The sequence below is a fragment of the Terrapene carolina genome, unplaced genomic scaffold (assembly GCF_002925995.2).
Source record: "Terrapene carolina triunguis isolate 2854851 unplaced genomic scaffold, T_m_triunguis-2.0 Scaffold629, whole genome shotgun sequence".
NCBI lineage: Eukaryota > Metazoa > Chordata > Testudines > Emydidae > Terrapene > Terrapene triunguis.
Window position 1 is genome coordinate 1,473,314 of NW_020664980.1, and position 13,004 is coordinate 1,486,317.

The following is a 13,004-nucleotide window of genomic DNA, read 5'->3' on the forward strand; positions in this document are numbered from 1 at the left end:
GGTGGTATTCATATTTAAGGTATTTACAGATCCACAAACTGACATTCTAGCAAAGTCTTTGTAACATGAAACTTTTTAAAATAAATAGCAGCAATTTCTTTTATTTCTATAAGGGAAGAGCTTTCTCAGCTTGTCAATCCATCAACTCTGGTCCTATTTTTTTTAAGCAATCCCACAAAAAATAAATAAATTCTACACAGCTTCAGCTTCATTAACTCCCCCATCCTTTGCTGTGCTTTTTATGATTGCTTCTTCTTTATTTACTTCATTGGCTACCCAGACTATCAGAGAGGGTTTTTTCTTTTGTTTTTAATGGTCATTATTAAAGTGCTGACTAGTTGACTGGTCAAAATGCAGTTGTGAGACCCTTGAAATATCCCATTATTTAGACATTTTAAATAAGTTAAATAAAGCTAGATCTGTTATAACATATGAAAAATATCAATTTAAAACAATAAATAAATAAAACCAATATCAACATATTATCTCCCAAATCTTTAAAAATACCCATTCTCATTGTAAGGCTCGTTGTTTTTCAGAAATAATTTTAGAAGGCATCTACCTACCTTTTTAATCCCTCAAACTTTACTTAGAACCTGGTAGCACCCAGTAGTACTATACATGGCAAATTAAATCCTCTGATTTTCTTCAAAGGTTAATTGTTAAGTTGTTAATGGGTTTTTTCTTGTCCCATTTTAAGATAGAAACCAGTTTCTATAAATATTTATAGAGCAGAAGAAATATTTTCTTTGACACTGCTTTATACCTAAATTTGTGTCTCTGTTTTATTCAGTATGAACAACACAGAAATACCTTTGGGTTTTCAATATCTTTTTTGTTTAAAATTTTATCTTTGATTTGAACACCCAATAATCAACTCTGAGCTTTGCGTGACAGTATAATTCTCACTAGAGCTTAGTTTCTTACCAAAAAATCTTATATATCTTTTTTGACTATTAGATTTTGCTGGGCTAACCTCAGTGTTCATGTTTTATGTTGCCCATTCTGAGTGATGGGGTTGATCTTTTCCAAAGACACATCAGCTTCATAATCCAAGATACCGGACAGTGCTGGAGACATTTTATCCAAGGTCTTAGATAGTTCACCCTCTTCTTCCTTTTTCAGAAGTTCTTCTTCTGGGCAGATAATAGCATGTGGGATCAGATACACCAGGTTACACTCTTTTGGGCTAGACCCTCTAGGCTCATGATGGCTTGAAAAAACAACTGCCCCATTGTTGTTGATACTAACCGTCTCTATAGCGTTGTTGGAAGTAGGGCAGAGTCTGTAGCATCCTAGCAGAGTTGAAAATGCCTTGCGGAAATCAGCATTGAAGGCATAAATGATGGGGTTCAGTGAGGAATTAGCCCATCCAAACCAAACAAAAACATCAAAGGTGGTGGAACTAATGCAAAAGGGTTCTGCTCCCTTGGATGGTGGGCTGGGCTCACAAAAGGGCACCATGCAGTTCAATATGAAAAATGGTAACCAGCAGCATACAAACACCCCCATGATCACTGACAAAGTCTTTAAAACTTTCGTTTCCCTCTTGAAGGACATTTTGAAGGAGCTTTCTGGTTGTTGGCAATCCATACTGTTTCCATTCCCTGTAGTGTTTTGGCAGTTCTTAGCATGCACTGCTGCTCTTTCCAAAGCTGAGATGCGTCTTATTTGTTTTTGAGCAATCCTGTATATCCTTGTATAGGTGACGATCATGATGGCCACTGGGATGTAAAAGCTAATTAGAGAAGAGGAGATGGCATACATCCTGTTTAGACTGGAATCACAGTTGTCCATGGTTATGTCTTGGGAACTGGCATTTAGCTCTAAAAAGCTTGTGGTTGTAGCTTTGTGCCAGTTCAGCTGCACAGGAATGAAGGAAATCAATACAGACAAGGTCCATGCCACACTGATCATGATGAAAGCTGCCTTAGGGGTCATTTTCCTCTCATACCTGAATGGACTAGAGATGGCCCAGTATCTGTCCACACTAATGACACAAAGGTTTAAGATTGAGGCTGTGGAGCACATAATATCAAATGCCACCCAGATGTTACAGAATGAACCAAAAGGCCAGAAACCAGCTATCTCAGCAACAGCTTTCCAAGGCATGACCAAGACTGCCACTAAAAGATCTGACACTGCCAAGGAGATTACAAAGAAGTTGGTCACCTTGGACCTCAGATGGCGAAATCTAATGACAGCTGCACACACCAATGTGTTCCCCAGAAGCGTGGAAAGTATCAGCAAAGAAAGAAAGCAGCCTGTAAGGATCCGAAAGGAGGAGTCCCTTTCCCCGAGCAACTCTTCCCCGTCCATTGTGGTGTCGTTCCAAGTCATAGCTTCTCCTGAGGGAAAATCATATCATGAAAATCATGATGACATCAACTCCTTTGCTTGCAGAGACTACAGATACATCAGGCGTCCATTAATTACTCATTGCCAGGCAGACCGAAGGTTTGTGTTATAGTCTCTTCACCCTTGGGTGGACCCCATGCTCCTTAGGAATCACATTAAGAGGCATCAAAAGCTGTGTGGCAAGTAACTGAAATTTACAAACACAGTCAACTCTGCACCGATTTTTTTTTTTAGTAATCCCTTCTGAATTACTTTGTACTACTCAAGCACAAAATATCCCAATTAAAACAGGCCATCTGCATATGTCCTGCTTGAGTCCCCTACAAAAATACCCAACAGACAAGAGTGCAATCACTTTTCAATCACATATTACCACTTAAATAGGCTATTGATCCAGTGTTTCCAGTGTCCATTTGACTAGCCCTTCAGATCTACTGAAGCGTATTACATTAGGTGCTTTTGTTTCTAATTTAATTTCACAAACCTCTAACTGATGAGATGTTTTTTTCTCCCCTTTTCACCCTCAGTGCATTCCAGCTACAAAATACATTAGTTCTCTGTTTATGGGAAGCTTCAGGGAGCAACTCCTCATTTTGTTCCACATTGTTTAGGTCTCACAGTCCTAGAAGCAAAGAAAATAAATTTACATTGTGTGTCTGTGTGTGTGTGTGTGTGTTTTTAAAGACTTTCAGTAAAGAACGGCTCATGTTATTTATTTTTAATTAAATGAGAAAATCTGAATCCTACCTTTCACCTTTGATTCTCTGTTTGTCCTGGGATGAAAGTTTGTCTCTCCTTCTTATTTAGTATTTGAATTGCATAGCAAATCACATATACAAAACCAACAGAGAGGCACTGCATTGCATCAGGTGGGGAAAAAATAAAAGCCAATGGTTTAATCGGCAGGAATTAATTTTCAGATGAACAATAGGTCTGGTTTTCAAGCTCCTTCATAAAGATCTCTTGTTTAAAACTAGAGTCCTATAAGTGCATGGCAGGCTGCTTCCATTCCACCCAGTCTTTGTGCTCAGCCTGCAAACTTTGTTAACCAGCTCAGTCCTGGCTAAATGGTCATCACCCAAGTCACACTTTGTACATCCCATTGAAGTGGCACATCAGTACAAATCATCCAAAACAAAGGCACGGTATTTCCAACACTCTAGCAAGATCTGAGTGATGTTTCTGTCTTTCGATCTTCACTGGAAGAAGAAATAAGGGGAAGAGAAGGAAGAAATGGGAAAGACCTGAGTGGAGCTCCCTTCAGCCACTGATGTAGCTTTCAGGCCGGTGGCTACCATAAGCTGTGGGAGTGTGTTACTATTCCCATGGGAAAGAGTTTGCTCTGACACTTTGCTGACACGCTAGTTCTCCATAATCATCAAGGAATAATCCTCTTTCCAACTGCTGCTCCTCACAGTTGCATTCCAGGGATCAGGTCCAACCCCAACATGCCTTTCCCTTTAGACAAAGCCCAGATGCAGCAGGCTCTTCAGGGTCTCCTGCACCCTGCCCTGGGATTTACATCTCCAGTCCCAGGGACTTTCCCTCCGTCTTGCTGAATCGGGGACCCTGATAGCAAAGACTTCCTTCTGCCTGGGGTATCGGGTGGCAACATCGCCTTTCCAGGAAGTGTCTGTTTCACTTGGGTCTCCTTCCTAAAGCATTAAGAAAGGGGAAAAACAGACATGGGACTATTCAATGGGCAAACGTCGCAGCAGCCCCCCAGTCATCCCCTCCGGCATCCAAGGAGCTATTCCATAAAGGAGCATTTCCAGAGCATCCCACATGACTTCCTCCTGTCTCATTGCCCCCGATCGTTATGTAGGCTGTATAATGCACACTCAAGCCACACACCCAGAGGGAGACACAAAAAGGGTAATAAATGCCAACACCCTGGTGTTTGATTGAACAAAGGGTATTAATTTCAGCTGTCCTAAACGACATTCATCTCAGTGGCACATGGGGTGACACAGAGTATTTCACCATTTAAAACTAGACAAGGTAAATTAATTGACATGAAAAGTAAGCCGATGCAATTAACTTGTCCCTTTGAAATATTCTAAAAAATGTAAATGACAACACCCATGTGCGCACATATACATTCACTCTGCAAATAAAGATTATACACAAACACTAATGCTCAGCAACCCATAATCAGACACAAAATACACACACACACCAACCACTGAAGAGCTACAAAAAAACTAGAAAACTCCCAAACAAATCAAACAGCCACAAAAATGCACAGACACACTAAACACAAACAAATCACACACACATTTACACAGACAAAAGACACAACACACACAATTGGACTTGACACTAAGATCTAGTCAAACTCTTTCCCCTGTGGCATGTACTCACCAACACAGGGGAGAAGTCATTTATCCCACAGGCTGGCTGTTATGGCTTGCAGATGAGGCAGGGATCCCAGCCGAGAGGACACTCGCCTCATCTTTCCCTGCTGGTTTATTTCTCGTTTCTTTTCCACCTCGCGGTTTTCACTCCACATCCACACACTCTTTGACGTTCATTGTTCACCACATTCCAGGGGTGCAGCGACTCAGTGGGCGCCTGGCTCCCCCTGCTGGATGAACCCAGGTTTCTTTTCCACACATTATTTGACAGCACCTTGTATGTGGGCGAAGTGAGGGGTGGAATAGAAAGGGAAAACAAGGGAGGATGCTGACTTCTCTCTTGGCTCCCAGATCCTTATAGCATCGGAGGGATTTATGTAAGAGGAGCCTTAGGCAGCCAAGCAAGGTATGAAAGACCAAGACCACCAGGCAGGGCACCTTCCCCAAAGGAAAGTGTATTCCTTTTGCTAGCTCTACGCAGCTGAAGACTGGGTTGCAGAATAGACAGAAAATGCCACAGATCTGTTGATTCCAGCCACATCAACCACAGTAAATTGGAGGCTCACACCAGTTTTTTGAGCTTTCTGGCCAAAATTCCCCCTTCCCCTCAAAAAACACCATCAAAATACAAGAGAGGAAGTTTCATCATTTCACCCCAGAATCAACAGGCGCAAACACATATACTTAGGAGGAAAGTGAATCATGGAATCGACATGGAGTTTTAGGTTAACACACACATGCACACACGCACACACTTTTTACCATTTTAAATCAGTCTTAACCAAATCATAGAATTAAATCTTTCCGCTCCCCTCATGACAGCTCTGCTATTGACTTGCAAACTGTGGGTTACTGATGCACTGAATGCTGCTCACAGGGACTGCTTGCTAACAAAGCTGGCATCTGGAGAGAAGGGGAGCAGCAAAAAAACTGCTTCCCAAGCTACCACAAAATGCTGCAACTGACTCTTCTGAAGAGATTCAGCCTTATTGCCTGCTATTGCTGAAAATGAGCAATTATAGCAAGGTGTTTTGTCCCACACCAGTGCCTCTAGCTGGCCAAGGTGGCACACCAGGCAGTCTTCACACCCACGGCTGTGCTAAGCACTGTTCATACCTACAGGAAGGCAGTCTTTGCTCTGAAAAGTTTAAAATCTAGATAGACAAGGCAGACAAAGGGTGGGAGAATGTCAGCATTAATTCTCCACAATTTACAGATCCCCATCGACAGAAAGATGAAGTGACTTGCCCAAGGTCATGCAGGAAAATTCTGGCAGAGTACAAATTAACCCCGGATCTCCTGACTTGCAGTCCAGTGTCTTAAGCATAAGGAACATCCTTCCTCGAGCTGCAGTTTTTCTCCAAAAACTTGAATTTTGGTCATTTGGCTTTATGTCTGTTTTAAAAATCCAAAGGACTCCATTTTCTTTAGTGCAAAAATCTGCTGTTGTTTCCCAACCACAATTTTGCCTTTGCAAAAGTTTCCAGGCGAACACTTGGCACCACAAACTCAACTCAGTATTATGAGGCAGAGTTCTGGCTAGGAGCAAAAGAGAGTTAGGGCTAGAAATACCCTTTTTCCCATGACGCATTTGAGCTTAGCTCTGCTCTATGCAATGAAAGAACATAAAAATGCTGCTTTACATGTAAATCTCCTTTGTACAACAACCTTACTCTGCTGAAGTCAGTAAATGAAGATATAAGACATCATAGACAATGGGGGGGAGTTAAAGTCTCATAAAAGAACAAATAAAATCACTGAGCTGTCAAGCACTATCAAAGACAAATGTCCTAGGGTTTATCATTAGTAACGTTGTTTTTATGCCATCTGTAATTTTTCATAATGTCAGTTATAGCAGATAACAGGAAACTAACCTTGGCTAGCTAACTGAAATGCTTGTATTTGCCTTTCACGTTCTTTCTTTCTTCTTCATCTTTTTGAAATTGCTTCTTAGCAAGTTCTCGTTCCCACATCTTATTATCCTGTCCTTTAACCATCATCCTTGAAGGAAGGAGTAAAAAATAGAGCGACTGCCAACCTCGATTACCAAACACTACAGAATTTATTTTCTCGTCTAACAAAATTCTTTGTACATTTTCTCTTTTTTTCTCTTAAAATATTTGATCTTTTTTCAAAACACAAAAGTAGAGCATTTGTTTAGCCTTCAAAACTCTCCAAATTCCTACTCCTGTCTTGCAGCAGAGGCCATGGGACAGCCTGCCCGATATAGGGAATCATGGCTGCATATATGGACTTAGAGCCCGGTTCTGATTTCACTTCCACTGGTGTAAATCTGGAGTAACTCCTCCAGGTGGATTTTTCACCACTGTCATCATTCAGCCCTAGATTATCCCAGGAGAAGCCAGTATAACCCGAGGTTGGCTCTAAACTGGTATCTCCTTTGATCCAAAATAGTTTGATCTTCCAGGGTTTGAGGGAGAGGATGAGGATATGTTCCTGCAGAGGGGGAAGGTTCTGTTTTGTTTCTTTAATTTATTGATTGGTTGAGTTAATTCAGTATTGTGTATGATTATTTTTTGTTGCTGGGTGGTATTCATTTGGGACTATACATTTAATCAGTTGTTATGAAGCCTAAAGCTGTTTATATGGGTGGGATTTTTGAAAAAATTAGTTAAATCTAAAATAATAAGCCTGTGAACCTCCTACAACCACTGAAGATGTGACATTTTCTGCTTGGTTAGTGATTCAATGGATGGTTTCAAAAGCCAGAATTTGTGTGGATTTCAGTTCTGGAAATTGTCTCCCCGATCTCTAGCATAAACCTAAATGTTCTCCAGTGGCAAGTCTGTGGATGAAGACTGTGTTTGGTTCAAGAGAGGCTTGGATGGAGTAACAAAGCCCTGTAAATATCGAGGCAGATTTTCAATTCTAGCATTTTATACTGTGAGCCCTATGGTATTCAGACATCACTGCAGATAATTTGCAGGCTTTTAAAACCTGTATGATTTAATAGTGTTTTAACCAGGTGAGTAATAAAATGAAAGCCATTAAAACCCCTGTATTATTAAAGTGAATTTAGTGCTGGTGTAAGGTGCCAGATTGACACAACCTTGGAAATCATTTATCCACAGCAGAGGATGGACTCATCTCCCCACTCATGTGCCTTTAACCTGTCATGGAGGGATTAGCTCTCTTCCAGGTCAGGACCTGACTGAAACAGCCAACAAGGGAGCAATTATGATGGTGTTTCATGAGTTTCAGGAACAAGACCAGAGATCACCCCATTCATGTCATTTAGGCTATCAAACAGCTATTTGGCTAGTTAATGTCTTTCAATCACTATTGACCTATGCCCGCATCAAACCAGTGCCCAAGAGATTAAATCTTTTCTAGGGCCATTACCAATCACCTCAGACAAACACTGCTCCCACAAACTGTAGTTGAAGTAATAAAGCAAATGAAGGGTTAAATATACATGTCTCTGACTATATTGTATAGCACCTTGGCACAAATGGTTTTAATCCACAAGGTCTTTGGAAAACTGAGTCAGAATTGAATGAGGTGTGAATTTTTCATCCAGAGATAAATATGCTCCTATCTTCAAAATGGCACACATACTAAAGCCGGGGAAAAGGCAGCTCATTTACAAAAATTGTTTACAGTGTGTGGCTAAACATTGTGCTCTTTTCACTCTGGGAATGAGGCCATGTGCATGGAATTTATCAGACATGAAATCAGCTTGGGAATATTAGCAGAGATAAAGTCTAAACAAGTTGCCAAGTTTCCAAATAACTGTTATATTAATAAGCTAAAACAACATTAGTCTTAGTGTCGCCTAGTTTGAAATCAGTGGTTGTCGGACATTGAACAAAAAAACCTCCTTAAAGATCCAGGAGCCACATCAGTTAAATGATATTATCAGGGTCAGGCATCTCCAAAGGAAAAAGATGTGGAGTGGGAGGAAGTGTAAGAAGGGCATGATGGCAAATCATGGATATCATACAAAGGTGGTAGACAGTTCTATTACTTTGCACTATAAAGCCTCTTGCATCCAGGGACCTCAAAATAATTCACAAACAATTAAGACACAATATCCCAGTGAGGCTGGTGTTATGGCTGGTCTACAGATGTTTAACTAGATGCACAGAGAGATTAAGCTCAAATTTTCTAAAGTGGTAAATTTTGGGTGCCTATGTTTTTATGTGCCCAGCTTTAAACAGGTAAGGCCAGACCTTCATAGATGCACAGTAACCACAGCTCCCACTGAAAAAGGGGAGTGGTGGGTGTGGAATCCAGCCACTTTAAAGTAAATGCCCACAGCTTTCATGTCTAAAACTGGGCACTCAAAAAAAGAAGCCATTTATGAAAGTTTGAGCCTAAACGACTTGCCCAAGGCAACTCAGTAAGTCAGTGACAGAGCTGAGAATTTAATCCCGCAGTCTGGCTCTAACCGATAGACAATACTCCAGCCTAGTTGAATTTACACTAGGAAACTCTGCATCACTTTATTAAAGGAGCTTACTTCAACTGGAGATTAAGATACCAGATTTTTCAAATCTTGTCATCTTTGTTTGCATGGTTTTGCCTACACAGCCCGAAGGATCTACATATGGAAATCCCTTCTATTGCACATACAAGTGACGGAGTGAGCGATAGCTGATGCTCAAGGTCCGAAGTTAACATTCTTTTCTTCTCATTCTCAGAAGATGTTTATTCAGCTTGCTGATCTCTGAAAGGATTCATTGAATATAAACCACCAAGGATCCCTTTGAAATGTAGCTTGCAGTGCTTTATAACAAATTGATTCTCTTCGGAGATCAGCAAGCTGAACAAACGCACTCGAGAGAGAGAGGGAGAAACAATAGAATTTATACTTTGGGCTCTGAGCAGCAGATGTCACCAAAACAATTCCCTAGCCCTGCAGCCCAGGGGAGCCCTGTAAGCTGTAAATTCAGCCTAAATAGATATGAAGAGAATGTTGTTATTTAACCTGCTGGTCCTATACAGTCACCTTTTACTTTCTTCATTAGATTTCGCCCATTCCCTTCCCCAGCTCCAGAGAAAGAAAAGTCCTTCTCCATAAGCACACCAGAACTAAGCTTAATCCTGCCTCATACAGTCAGTCAAATCAGAGTGGAGCTACACCACACCGGGAATGATCCACATAGGGAATTCTGAAATTCCTCAAGGATCCTTCATGGAGTTTCCATGCTATTGGTCCGCAGCTGGACAAGAGGCTCAGTTTGCCTCCTCCCACAGGGAATGAAGATGTGGTTCAGCCATCAAAACTTGCTCGCTCTCCAGAGATGTGAAGGCCCTGTGATTCCCCCTGGCTCCTGCCTTCTACAACTCTCCTTCCAGATGATATAATGCAGCAGCTAAATGACCAAGGCTGCCTACTGTCACTTCCCTCCAGGGGAGTGCAGAGATCGGATATCAAACTGCAGAGGGGCAATGTAAGTTAATGCTGATGAGAACAGCATTACCTTACCCATTAATGGTCCAGAGGTTGTGGGGAGGGAAATAATGCTACAGAGCAATGCTCCTTCAGCACCCCCTCTTCCCAGAACCATAAGATTTGTGTCTGTTCCGGCTACAGCACAATAGGGCCCCACCTCTGGAAATCCAGACCCGGCAACCAAGATCCCTTCTTTAAAAAAAATAAAGTGAAATAATAAAAAAATAAATGAAACAAACCATCTGATTATTTAAAGCAACAAAATATACACTTGATGCATCATTGAACTTTATATTCAAATGAATGCAGACAAGTGAGGTCTATAACTGATGGGTGTGCTGAGCACTGATGGTATGACTAGCCCTATGATGATGGCAGACCAAAAATACTGAATGGGTCCCAGTCCTCCTCTTATGCATTAATGTAGGACCAAGGGTGGTTATTACTGTAACCCCCATTTGGTGTTTGCTAGGTCCTCAAAATCTGGACTGAGCCTCTAGGGCAGTGTTCTTCAATTAGCAGCCAGAGGGCCTTCCGTTTGGTCCTCCAGGTGTCAGCTGTTCTGTCCTTCTGCTCACTGGGGGCTCTGCTGTAAGGGCAGCTCCACTCCGGGCTGCAGGTGGCTCTGGCCCTGCCCATCCTGGCTGCAGCATCCCCATGCTGACCTGTCTCTGAGCACCTCCCTCCACCCCACCCAGGTTGGCATCTTCCAGCTCAGAGGATGCTCTGCAACCAGGAAGGAAAAGGGTCCACCTAGCAGGGGAGCACAGGGACCAGATCTGGCCCACAGGCTGCCAGTTGGACAAGCCCCAATAACCCCACCCCCCTTTGTTATATTATTATTTTGGGCGGTGTCATTTCTTTGTTGGTGTTTGTGTTGATGTATTTGATTGTTTCTTGTACTAGGTTTTATACTCTTTGCCAGCAGTGGTAGAATTATTCAGTTTTCCCAAGGGACAGCATCCTTTGTATCCCAGGCATAGTGAGGAGTCACCACGGATGTAGGCACCAGGTGTCACAAAAAAGAACCCAAGATTCAACCCATGCAAGGAGAAGGGAAAAGTCACCTCAAGGAGCAACCATCAGGGTGGAGGTTTGAGCATACTACACCTCGGGCGAGGGGCAACATCATTATTATAATTTATTATTATTATTATCATTACTATTATTATTGCAGTTTGCTTAAAGATTTTTCTTTTGTTTTCACCCCAGCTAAGCAACACTGTTAGACATACAGAGAAGTAAAAATGTGACCACATGAATCAAAATGAAGTAATCAATAAAATGTCAGGCACTTTCCTTTTAAAGCTGGCTTTGGCATATTAATTAGCAAATATAAAATGAAAAGCCAAAGGTAGAGGATAATTCATTAAAATGAAATTAATCTGAGACATAATCAATCCCAAGTGGATGGCTAAGGGTACGTCTATACCCAGCCGCTAGTTCGGCGGCTGGCAATCGAAGTTCTGGGTTCGACTTATCGCATCTTGTCTGGACGCGATAAGTCGAACCAGGAAGTGATCGCCGTCGACTGCGGTACTCCAGCTAGACGAGAGGAGTACCGCGGAGTCGACGGGGGAGCCTGCCTGCCGCGTGTGGACCGAGGTAAGATCGAACTAAGGTACTTCGAACTTCAGCTACGTTATTCACGTAGCTGAAGTTGCGTACCTTAGTTCGATTTGGGGGGTTAGTGTAGACCAAGCCTAAGGATGGAATACAAATAAACAGTTATGTTAGCAGCAAAACTGTTCACACACTGATGTGTGTTGTACTGTCTTATGACCGCAGCAAATGGAATCTGTAATAACATGGTTTGCCAGAAAATAGCTCAGTAAGTGGCATTCTTGATTTGAGGTTATGGCCCCAATCCTGAACTGCATCCCAGCCATTTGTGTTGGTCCACAAAGTGGATCCTAAACTCAGTAGATCCAATCCCCAAAGGATCCTCTCCTATGGAGAGGAATCATGAGATAGCGAAGAGCTGACATAGCCGCTCCAATGACAAACATCTGGCAGTAGCTGGTATAGGATGTATGGTGAGGATGGAGCATGTCTGGAACTCCTTTGCACACCACTGATCTCCAGTTCCTGTAAGGATCCCTGGAGCCATTGTCAGCTGGCATACATTAGAACAAGCGTCAGACTTTTTATGTTGTACCCTGCCTATTTTTAAAATCAAAATAAATGCACATTTTCGTGGACTTGACTTGTTGCCAATGAGTTGAAATGCTGCATACTGGACCTGCTTCAGTCTTTTTATAGTAGTTGTGCCCAACCACAGGTAGACCTAGTATTCAGCCTAGTACTTTACCTATTATTATATTGGGCATGGTCCAAAATACACAGGGCCAGATCCTCAGTGACGAGTGTACTTGAGAAGGAAGGAAGCAAAGTGCTCTTTGTGTTCCCCCAATTTGGGGGCTATTCCCCCAGCATTGTTCAAAGCTTGCATCACAGGACCAACTCAGCATGAAGCATTGGTGGGCTACTGAGGAGAATATGGCCCGAGGTGTTTAGAACTCATCATAGGATTTAGATTCATATCTAGTGTAGTACTAGGCAGGTTCTAAATGGAGTCCTTGATCTAACTAAGAGTTGGGTACAACCCCACCAAGAAAAAAAAAAAGGTTGAAGCTGGTACAATATGCAACATCATACCTCATTAGCAAAAAGGTCACATAACACCAATGCTCCGCAGCTTCCATGCTCATGAGAGCAAAGTTCTAAGAGCTGATTTTAATTTCCATGGTCTGGGAGCTTTCTACCTCAGAGACCAACTTACCCTTCATGATCCCCCAAGACCACTGTGCAACATAGAGATGACACAGCTGTTTAGGCCCAGCTTCTGACCATCAGGCCTTGGAAACAGA

At 42.1% G+C, this 13,004-nt stretch overlaps 1 protein-coding gene across 1 annotated transcript; it reads right to left on the reverse strand.

Annotated features, from left to right (window-relative positions):
* Positions 1–984: 984 nt before the first annotated feature.
* On the reverse strand, positions 985–2,340 carry DRD1 (dopamine receptor D1). The gene has a single exon (XM_024199391.1). It carries the CDS (start codon positions 2,338–2,340, stop codon positions 985–987), a length of 1,356 nt encoding a protein of 451 aa, XP_024055159.1.
* Between the last annotated feature and the right edge of the window lie 10,664 nt (positions 2,341–13,004).